Source organism: Apaloderma vittatum, unplaced genomic scaffold (genome assembly GCF_000703405.1).
Source record: "Apaloderma vittatum isolate BGI_N311 unplaced genomic scaffold, ASM70340v1 scaffold27071, whole genome shotgun sequence".
Taxonomy (NCBI): domain Eukaryota; kingdom Metazoa; phylum Chordata; class Aves; order Trogoniformes; family Trogonidae; genus Apaloderma; species Apaloderma vittatum.
The window spans coordinates 38,657-50,436 of record NW_009698923.1 but is presented as its reverse complement, the minus strand read 5'-3'; the positions used below and the strand labels follow the sequence as shown (position 1 = coordinate 50,436).

Sequence of the window (11,780 nt, the reverse complement as noted above, 5' to 3'; positions counted from 1 at the left end):
TTATAATATATTCCTTATAAATTACCAAAAATATATTTCCCAGCTAATGTAATTCACTTTTCTTTGAATTGTTTTTTAGAAATTTAATTTACTTGTTAAAGTAAATTAAAGTAAAGACCTTTAGACTGCAACTAAGAAACATGGAAGAGAGCAATTTTCAAAGAAAACTTCTAAATCAGTATAAGACTCAGGACTTAAAAATCAAGTATACAGTTGCCCAGTGAGAATAGATAAGAAACCAAATAGGGATGGGAAGAAAAGAAGCTTGATAAAGTTCCTTGTCAAGACCTTGTTTATCCACGAAAGAAAGATGGAAATACAAGCCAGTTGTTCAACGGCTGCATAAATTGGGGACTGTGGACAATGCAAAAGAAATATATGTACAGGCTTGCTCTTAAAGGTCTTAGGTTCCAACCTAAACGATTCTATGATTCTGTAACTCTAAGGATGAGACCGACCTGACCTGAACTGGCAGTCTAAAAATAAATGGCTGAATCCCCTCTGTGGGCAATGGAGAGGGTTAGACAACTACAAAGAGCTACTCGTCATGCTAATCCCAGACTCACTGATACTACCTAAAATATCTACAAAAGATTGCTGTGGTTATTCAAAATATTTTAGCATATTTTAGGAATTTGGTAAAATTTTAATAAAGTATAAATTCAGGGCCTCAGAAAGATTTGTGGGTGGAGAGTCTGAAGGCAGACATGGGGATTCAGAAGTTATGACACCTCTGATAATCTAAAAGGAACCTACCTTTGACTTTCCTTATAACATAATACAATAATTGATATTTAACCTGGGGTAAAATTCTTTTATCTAGATAGCATCATTAAGCATGCTCCTTGAAAATTAAGTAACTTGCTATTTCTCAAGGGGTATGGCTTTCATCTGAGAGTTTTAACTGATAAATTTTTGCAGAATTTCATACCTATAACACAGACATTCAAGAAACTATTAAAATTATTGTGGAAATGCAAGAATCTTACCTGATTAGCAGGACATTTTTCAATATGAGCAACAATAGTTTCTCCTGGTAACTTGACTAAAATGTAGGAAGCCGTATTGCAGAGAGCTATGTTGTTTCCATCAAATGTAATAACACTCAGTTCAGACAGTACAGAACATTGACCTAGAAAAGAACTGCCATTTAATGAGGTTACCACAAAACCGAATACATTTCTTAAAACTTTCGGTTTTAGCAATATTTGCTCTCATATATATTTTCATATATAAGTATTGATGACTTTGTTCTGCAGACGGCATGCAGAGCCATAAGCAGAAGCAAGTTTCTGAAATGTCTCAGCAGAAATTTTCACTTAAGCTCACGTTTTGCAGGCAAGGTCAATGAATCTGTATATTTTGAGACAAAATATATGCATTAAAATACACATATTTTTAAGATAGTAATTACAAGAGACCGCTCTGTCCTATGTTGAGGCAAATATTGCTGGTTTCAGTAACTGCAAGGTTTTTACCTTGATTTCTCTTTGGCCTTTCTGTTCCCTTGGCAGTCATCTACCAGTTTCTACAGTTTCTGAGTAAAAGCTACACTTAGAGCTAACTGAAATTTGGGGATTCTGTCTTTCAGAAAACACCCTATGCTATATTTATTTATTTTTAGGCCCTGTGTTATATTTAAAAACAAAACAGTGACTTACAGGGACATTCCCATTCTGGGCAACAACTATCAGTGTTAACTTGAACTGGCATTCCTCGAAAACCACAGTCTGGCTTCTGCACATCCTTAGGGCAGTTCCTCGAAAGGTTGTACAACATCCAACCCGTATTAACACATACATACTGGCTGCATTTGTCAACAGGTTCAAGGTATCTTGGCTGTCATATAAGGAAAAAACAACCAGAATCAACATTACATTCACTGCCTTATGAAGTTCAGGTGACCACTTGTTTATCATCTCACCCTGAGACAGAATCAGTGTATCTACATGATGCCTCATCAGTTATTTTGGGATTAATTGTTTTTACCAAGTTGTAACAGGTGACAGTGATGCACGTCCATTCACTCCCACCCTTCCTGTTCCATCTAGCTTTAGTGGAATACTCTATGTAAAACATTATGCATTGAGGTTATGTTATATTCAGTAATAATCTGAAGCATTTTAAGAAATACAGAATTTATGCATTCTCATAATTTTAAACCCTGTGACAAAGAAACAAATGGAAGAAAAGACAGGCAGGGTGAAATTATGCAGAAACTCCAAAATGCTATGGATTATGGCTTTTTTTGCACCTCAGAAATACATTTTGCTATCTAGAATCAGCACATAACTTTAAAAGTCATTTTTTTCCAGAAAGATACATCCAAGAATATATCAGGGCAGTTTAAGAGCAACAACAGACCTCTAAGAATAATTCAGTAAATAAAAACAAAAATAGAAGAAATTTAAAACCTCTGGTATTACATATGCAGCATAACGGAATGGACTGGAAAGCAATATTTATTTTAACACATAGGAGCAAGTAAAACTGATCATACCACACATTCAGAAGATGTTGACATCAGTGTGTTCATCATTGTACCAAAGGAAGCCTTGTCAGCTATAGCTGCCATTGTTTCTGTGCCTGCCAGAGAAGCTTGTGTTTCCACAGGCTCTGAAGAGGAAGGCAAAGCCATTGCACCACTAGAATGAGATAAATCTGTTTTAGTTCTGGTCTGCAGCTCTGTGGGCCCTGTTAAACTGAAATAAGTTTTAATGGTTTTCTGTGTTGGGATTTTGGACCAATCTGATGTGGTTACATCTGGGACTCCAGAAAGAGAGAGATTTTTTACTGAAGTTGTATTTCTTGATAAAGGTGAACTCTCAACTGCAGGTGCTGTCAGATAAGGCGGGGAAGATTTCTCAGTCGTGGTTGACTTTGTCTTGGTACCGTTTCTTTGTTCATATGAAGTCTGACCACTGCCTAAAATATCTACAGTTCTCTCAAATGAGGTTGCATGTTTAACTTCTGAAGCTGTAGATGAGGTACGCTTCATCTGTGATAATGGACTTGTCATCAGCATAATTTCTGGAGTTTCTTTAGTGCTCTGTGAAGCTTGAGTCACTGCAGGTGTAAATAAAGATTTGTGTGACACATGCGTGGGTACTTCTATGGTGGTAGGAACTGAAGCTGAAGCCGTATAAATCTCCAAGCTGGCAACAAAAGAATCAGTGGTTTTTGTAGAAATCCTAGAGGCTACAGTAGTGTCAGAAGCCACCAATAAACTGGCTGAAGAACTAGGTGGCATTTTTGCAAAAATATAAGGTGCTTTTAAGGATGTAGCATTCACTGTTGTGTTCGTGATCGTTGGTGTAGTGGATTGTGTGATGATTCCAGCTGATAGGGCTGACCTTGTTCCATCTTCTTCTGAAGAACTTACTGAAGAACTCTGTTTTCCTAGAGAAACAGTAGAGATACAAGCGGTCTTAGGAGGAGGTGAAGACAGAGACCCTACTGGACTGACTTTCTAAAGTGGCTTCAGGAATTGTATGCCTTAGTAAAGAGGGCATTACAATGATTTTTTTAGAGCTGCTGAAAGGCTTGTAGAAGGGCTTATGTCTAAAGTGAATGCAGAAAAATCTATAGAAGTTGCAAAGTCTGTAACAGGACTTTTTGAAGTTCCTGGTGTATCTAGAGATGAAACTGATGTTTGGGTAGCAGCTATATTTTGTGTTAATGACGATGACTTACTGACTATGGGAATCAGTAAAAAACTTGTAATATGAGATGCCATATAAGATGGTATTGATGTTGATAACAAGATTGTGAATAAAGATAATGACCTTGTAAGAGAAGGACCTTTAGGTATTAAAGTGCCTGAACTTTATGCCACAGGGTCTGTTTTCAATTCTGTATATGAACTGCTTGGGTGCTCTCTGATTTCTGAAGTGGTTATTAATGTAGAATTTAGAGGTAACACCAGTGTCCTAAGAGGGAAGACTTGATGTTTTTTTTAAAAATGGTTGACACTGTAAAGAAATCAGTGTGCATTATGTATTTATCTTCTGCTGAGGCTATACTTGCTATAGACGTAGCAGAGATTGTTGGATTGACTAGAAGAGAGAAGGCAGCAGAAGGTAATTTATGAAGACTATTGGAGGCCAACAGTGACATCTGCCATAGCTTTGGGCTTCAGGGAGGTTGTCAGAAAATGTGCTGACATAGATATTGAGCATGCAACAGAAGGACTGAAAGCAGCGTTTATAGGGGTTTGGGAAGCAACTAGAGGTGAAGTTACAATTATGGGCTGAGCAGCAGAAATACTGCCTTTTGTTAGTGGAGATATCCATCTGAGATCAGTCACTGAAATTTCCACTGAAGACAAAAACTCTGGAGAAAAATTAGCTAAAGAATTGGCATTTAATAATATGAGCAGTTTTAGACAAGGGTTTTGCTGTTTCAAAATATAAGACTGTGATTAATTGAGGAAAACTTATCTCAGAGCTAACAAATCCAGTAGTCATAGGAATTTGAAGAACAGTGGAAGTCAGTGTAGAGCTGGGTGTTGGGTGAACTGCAGTTTGACCAATGCCAGACTTAGTTCTAACAGACAGAGTCGGCATAGGAGAAGTAGATGTGCTTTGTGTCAACTGCGAACCTAGAAGAAAAGGCCTGTGAAAGTTGCTGTGCAAGCCAGCAGAGCAGGCAAAGACACTTCAGAGGATACTGCTGCTCCCTTAGAACGGCTTACTGAAGGACTCCTACTCTTCCCAATCCCTGCAGGCAGCTCAAAAGTGACAGAAGATGGCTTGGAAGCTGAAGTTGTTAATGCAGAGGTAGGGGAAACAGTTGCTAGCTGCGTGGTTGATGTTTCAAGTGGAAATGGAACTGCCTCTAGGGAAGGGGGTGTTAATAATGCAGTTGGAAAAGAATTTGCACTGAGCAGGGTTGTTGGAGTTTCTACTGTAATGGGTTAAAGATGCATTAGAACTGACAGTATGTGATGTGACTGCTGGGGCTTGAAGAGCAGTTGGAAAATTTGTTGAAGAGATGAGTTTGGAAAGGACAGTAGGACTGGCTGTGCTGTGAAGTAAATCAGAAGGCTTCACTATACTTAGTAATGAAAATGTTGAATAGGTGGCTGCATTAGATGCTTCCAATGAATAGAAATCTGTAATGGACTGTGCCGACATATTCATTCCTCCTGAAGTTGTATTTCCCTTCACAGTTATTATGTTTGTCACACCAGTATGAGTTGACTCAGTCCCTGAAGCAACAAACAGAGGAGGTTTCTGAGGAAATGTCTCCATGGTAGCACTCATGTGAGAGATTAACGATGAAGGTTTTGTTCCAATTGCTGACTCTGTAGGTGTCACAGGTATGCCTAAAAGGAAAAATGGATGTTTCACTGTCTTTCATGGATTATTGGTAAAGACTCCAGTCTCATTTAAATAATAGCAAATCAAAGCATCATGATGCCTGATGACTTTGAAGAACTCAGGTGACTTGAGAAGTTTTCTCATTTTCTTTGCAAATGAATTAGCTTTAATATTTATTAATTTTTTATTAGTGAAAACCTTGATTTTGCAGAGCAGTTTTGAAGTGTCAAGGGAATTCAGTAAATCCAAAACAGTAAAACATTTGGAATAAATATATCTTTGGAAGGTTGTATATACTATATGAAATAACTTTGCACTAGCAAATATCAGGCATAATGTAATTAATTCTAAACTTGCAAAATAAAATAAGACACAGTATTAAAATGTAATTGTTATGGCAAAAAAATACTGTATCTCCCAAATAAGCAAATACTGTGGTATCTTCACACACCAGAAGTTATGAAATAGATGCACTTAATTTCTTACTGGTGGCTATCAACTAAAAAGTATGAACTTTTTACCACAGCAGTATTTCTTCCATTTGAGATCTTTCTCTTACATATTTGTGATATACCAGCAGTATAGAGTCAGATGTAGTTGTGATGGCTATAAAGCCATCACAAGAGGTCAGATATAACGTAGTATTAGAGAAATGAAATAAACAACTTCAGCTATGGCTTGTTTGGATGTAGGAGATGTATTTTGGATGGCTGTGTCCCAGAGAGACACTGTGCAGCAGAAAGATGTTCTCTTAAAGTGTTTATTAAAAAAACCAGCAAGGCACATTTGATTGAAACCTTTCCTGGGATCTCTAGAGTGATTTATAGGATTAGACAAATATAATAAATAGACTTACAGTCTTCTGGATAAACACATTTAAGTGTGACCTCATCGAGGATCATGTTTTTGGGACAGTATGGCAGGCATCCTTCAACCCTTTAAAAAATTGTATAATTAATTCTAAAGCCACAGTAGAAATATAAGTTAAAATTATTTTTCTTTGGCGAAATGAAACATTTAAATATCCTCCCCATCAGAGTTCTGAGAAATTCCTAGTATAATGGTGAACACAGTATTTTGAGACATTTTAAGGTCAAAAAGACACTGAACAGTGCAATTCTGTTTCTGAATTGTTTATAATCAATTCTTTGCATAGGCTGATGACCATGATAGCTTTGGACAATTCTACTTCCACAACTGGGTGAAAGGTCACATCCCTAAGCACAAAGGTTTTCTATATTTCAAGTTTTCTCTATAAGAGTGCTGGTTTACCCCAATATGTTCATTTGAGACATTAAAATATTGGGACTGACTTCATAGAAAGTCTAATTCTTATGCACTTTCAGCATGAAAGACACGTCCATATATTACCTTAGTTTTTCATTTTTATGGGATTTTTAATAAGAAAATCATTACATTAATAATATCAGTAATATTCTAAATCACAGATGGCACATGCCTAGGGATGTAGTCTAAAATTCCAAGTATCATTTCTTTTCCACCACATTTTGTGCCTTGAGTTTTCAGGCATTTTTCTTTTTGTTTGTTTGTTGTGGTTCCAGAGATGCCAGGCAGAGCCAGGAAACAGGAAATATGTGACTAAGTAACAAGATAGAGTCAGCTGTGTGAAATTCACCAAGTCGTGCCAACGAGCGTCCTTTTGTATAAAAAGTTCCTTCCTCTTACAGACGAGGGCGTAGTCCACCCTTGCTATTCCTGTAAGTTTTGATCTCATATAAACACTGGAAAGATGTAGTCATTTACAGCATTAAGGGAGGCTGGTTTAGGATGCCAATATAAATCCACAGAAGGGAATAGCCTTCATTTAACTGAATAGGTTTCGACCTACCTACTACCAGAATCTAATCTCCTAAATTAAATACAAACCCCCTTATCCTTGTATTGACAGATCACATGTAAAGAGAAATGAGGGAAATGAGAGGCTTGTTACAAATGTTTTCATGTGACTTGTGAGAGCTGCTCACAAGAGTGATGCTGAAATCTGGATGAGGAAAAAAGGAAAGACATTGCAGCTGCAGTAATTTGCAGAAAGCATGTTACCAAAAACAACGTGATAGCAATAGAAGCTTAATTTTACTTACGGAGGAAGGAATTTACATGCTGTTGCTTCGGGATCACTGCATGTTTTAACACAAGGATTAGCACAAGATTCGTATCGCCATTCACACATCCTTCTATAAGGCACAGATGCACCTAGTTCTGAGAAAGAAGGAAAAGGTATTATTGATTGTGTAGCCAAATAACTACATGGTCTAGATCTATGGTATAAATCTATAGTCTTTATATAATGTACATGGAGATTATCAAAAAAGGAGAAAATATTAAAAACAAGTAGAAAAATTCTTGAGAACTTTCAAATAAGTGAGATTCTGCTCATTTTCAAAGTATTTTAAATTCAGTCAAGCTAAAAGACATTGCAGATTCACAGAGACAAACAGCTACTCACTTTTACAATATATTCTGTTTAAAAACTTGAAAATCAACTAAACATGGTGAAGGTACTGTTAGTTGCAGAAACAACATAGTTACCCCTTTCATTTAAGGGAATACATATCTGTATCTCACTAACAAGATATGAACATATATATTTTTGTGACATGCCACATGTTCCTTTTGAAAGAGTAAAACAATGAAAACGTAGTTCAAAGATAAAAGTGATCACCGTGTCTGTAAAAATTACAAAATTTGGAGGTGGAATGAAAGACAAAGACAGAATTGTAATTAAAGAGAGGATAGAAATACGTGTTGCAATTGTTGATGAAGGACAAGTGCTCTGAAGGCATACAGAAAAAAAACCACCATCCTTATCCCTGGGGATTTACGCAAAATTTACCTTCAACACTAAAGCTACTCAAACGTTTGAATTCTTCTGAATCATCATACTTTGTCACTTTGACACCAGATGAGGTGAGAACGATGAAAAAGCCTTTTTTACTGTGCAGTTCAAAGGAGCTGAGCCCCGGACTCCAGAGGCCCTGGTGGTGGAAGAAGGTGGCTCGTCTCCAAAAGGAAGCACTTGCCCGCCACTGCTCCAGCCCAACGGTTTCATTGTCGTGTACGTACAGAAAATAGTTTGGTCTTTCAGCAGATTCAAGGGAAACAAGAGAGAGAGCTTCCACAGAATAAAATAAAAAAAAAAACAGTAAGATTTTCACAGAGAACAACAGTGAAGTTAAAATCTATATATTAGCTGTTAAATGGCTCCTTTTAAATGACTTCACAAAAAAAAAAAATCGGCTTTACATAACACCAAGAAAAAGTTAGAAATGCGGTGTCTAAAGGAGATTTCAGATGATCACATAATCCAGAGCCACCAGAGAGCTAATTAGTTAGATCAAAATCACATTCAGTTTAGTGCTAGCAGCCTTTGAAATGATTCATAAGCAGTCTCAAAGTAGGAATTGCTCAAACTGGGAGTTTTTTCTCAGATTTGGACATATGCCTGGCAGTTCAGGTGCACCAAAATTTCTTTAATAAATACCATCATGCAAATATTCTAAGAACATTCTTGACTTCACTTCAATATATATGAAGAAAGGAAAATACATACAAAAGGGAAAATACTTAAACATACTTATTTTTGATTGTATAGTTTGGATCACTCTCTGATATGTGAAAAATAGAGCTTAGGAATAGCTGTTGACCTAAGAAACTTTCTTCTACATTGTACGGAGGTGCTGCTCATTAACAATGCAGGAAACAGATACGGTTGCTCAAAATTGCACAGTTTATAGTACATTGGAAGTCACAGAAAGGAACAAAAGATAGAGTAGAAGCAATTTTACTGGAGACATACATACCATGCATTCATGTTGATACATGCTAGATACATGTGCAAAACTTTCCAGTTTCCAGTTATATAAACTAATTGATTCGTTTCACAAAGGAATCCTATTCCCTTGTGTTTTGCAATATTTCTAAAAGAATCTTTGAAGTCAGGTTTAAAGCTGACAACAAGGTTTTCCAGTATTTAAAAAATTAAAAAAAAAAAAAAGTTTTGAAATTGGCTTCTTTATTCTCACTTATTCCAATAACTAAAAATACCTAGACTGTTTCAGGAGATTTAGAAAATGCAGCAAATATCACTCCTATAGCTTGAAAAATATGCATTGCCATTAGCAAAATTGTTGAGAACACTTACATAAATCTTTATCTTTGAAAAGACCTGGAGTTATCATGAAACTGAAAAATACATTTCCATACGCTCCAGTTCTAGGCAGGGGAAATATCCTTCTACTGGATACATTAGCTCCTATAATTGTGTCATTTGCTCCATAACTTGCCAAAATATAGGGTCCTTCACCAAGACCTAAGGAAGGAAAATCAAGTAGAAAGAGAGAAGTCCTCCTTGCGTAATACACAAAATTTAAGTCTTAGCTGACATAAGATATTTCCTTAAATGCTTTACCATACCTGGAATAAAATAAATTTGGAAATACTGCTAAATGCCTCAAGGTATTATGCTGGAGTAGGTCTGTATCTATCTGTCAACGTACTCCCTTACTCTTTGCTTGCTACCCAGAACACAACAGATACAAAGCGAGCACAAAATGGTTTGCTATCCTCAAAACATGACCTGTACAGGAAAGCAATTATCTACTATTTTATGATATTTAGTCTTTTGCACATCCTTACTTTTATACTTTGAGAGATCAACAGAATAACTTTAATATGATTCCCCAAATGGACACTGAAGCCACTTTAAGATCTACAATGCAATTTCTGCCCCCACAAAAAAAAAAAAGAAAATAGCTCAAATTATATTGTTACAATTCAGCAGCAATATAATAAAGTAATATAAGTAAAGTAATGTCGCTTAAGCAGTTGTCTAGCGCATCCTCTCCCACAAAACAATTGCTTCTGCCCTGCTAGTGCCCCATTTATTACACCACGCAAAGCGCCTCAGTGGTGAAGTGGCCTAGCTGAAAAATACCCAGCTCCTTTTTCCAACCTTGCTCACCACATTGTCACTCCAAAGCTCATGCCAATACGACAGAGACAACAGCTTCAGCTGCCAAAATGGTACTAGCCTAACCATGCTCCACAGCAAATCGCTGAAGCTATTTCTTCTGGGCTAGAAAGGCTCAGGGATTCAAATTCAGGGGTCCAGATACAATACCATCCATATTTCACCACATCACACTTAATGCAGTGAAAAGACTGAACATAGATATCCATAGATATCCACAGCAGAGCAGGAGGGAACGCAATGTCAGTATGATGACATAATAATATTAAGTAGACAAGGAGTATATTGCAAAACAACATACAATACTCCAGTCTGCTCATGCAAGTCACCTCTCCTTTCTAATGGATTTGAAGCTGCAGTGAGCTCAAGAGATTGCGACTGTGCAACCCTACCCAAGGGAGCAGAGAGACTGGAAGAGATAACCTCCACCACTGCTGCCACTGACAAAGATTCTTCTCAGCACAGGCTACAAAGAGTGTGCAGTGCGCACTGTGTCCTTTTTCATCTGAGTTGCCAAATGTGTTGTTTCGCTTAAAACCACGATTTTTTTCTCCATGCCACGGCTATCCCTGGACATGGAGCAGAAAGGTCTTTGGGGACTCGCTTTGCTAACCTGCTGAGCTTGTTAAACTCCCATACCCAAATCATGAGAACCAAAAAAAAAAAATTCTAACCTGTGAAAGAGAGAAATTACTGAACTCTATTACCTTCAAGGGTTAATCTGAGGGAACTGATATAAGAAAGGTGTCTCTTGGGTATTTGTTTTTAAAAGAGAAACAAAGTAAGTGAGGGAGGGAGAGGTAAATATCTCAAAATAGCATCATACAGAAAGAAAGATGATAGAATAGTACATCAAGGATGTCTTCCATATTCTACAGTGGTTGATGTGGGGAATTATATCTAATCAAATTCTTTATAAAAATGGATTCCATTCTGGAACCAGGGCATAGAGATTTGTTTCCAGCATATAGCTAGCTGGCATGCTAGAAAACATGAAGAGTAAATGAATTCAGCAAGGTATATCAATACGAGGATAAATCAAGGACAGTAACATCAAATACTACGTACCTTGATTGTAATATTCACAGTCATAAGCTAAAAAATAAAAGAAAAAAGCACATTGTTATTACAAAGTAACAAACAAATCTATGCACATCTGCATCATAAAAATGTAAAATTCACTTTCATCAGAGGAAGTTTCGTTTCCCACAAGATATTTCAGTCAGTGACTTTATTTCCTTAGACTTTTGTTTAGCTATATTTGACCAGGTGTGCTAGGACAGCAGTTCTGAATTGTGAATTATTCTACAGCCGAAAACTCTTCTCACTGTTTTTGAGATGTTGAACAGGCTAGATCCCTTTGCAGCTCTACACAGAGCATGGGACATAATCCAGATGGGTTTATGTCCCGTGTTTTGTGGGTACAATGGGGTACCTTTCCAACAGTCTCTGTGCTGGCACACTGCGAA

At 37.0% G+C, this 11,780-nt stretch overlaps 1 protein-coding gene across 1 annotated transcript in view; it reads right to left on the bottom strand.

Moving 5' to 3' along the window:
- Positions 1–989: 989 nt before the first annotated feature.
- Positions 990–11,780, bottom strand: part of OTOGL (otogelin-like) — a gene marked incomplete at both ends in the record, with an annotated part of 49,301 nt that continues 38,510 nt past the window's right edge. The window contains 9 exons of the mRNA XM_009878196.1: positions 990–1,132; positions 1,662–1,839; positions 2,501–3,399; positions 5,189–5,326; positions 6,178–6,257; positions 7,424–7,541; positions 8,176–8,454; positions 9,484–9,651; positions 11,380–11,406. Coding sequence (XP_009876498.1) covers positions 990–1,132; positions 1,662–1,839; positions 2,501–3,399; positions 5,189–5,326; positions 6,178–6,257; positions 7,424–7,541; positions 8,176–8,454; positions 9,484–9,651; positions 11,380–11,406 — 2,030 coding nt within the window. The remainder of the gene's footprint in view (positions 1,133–1,661; positions 1,840–2,500; positions 3,400–5,188; positions 5,327–6,177; positions 6,258–7,423; positions 7,542–8,175; positions 8,455–9,483; positions 9,652–11,379; positions 11,407–11,780) is intronic.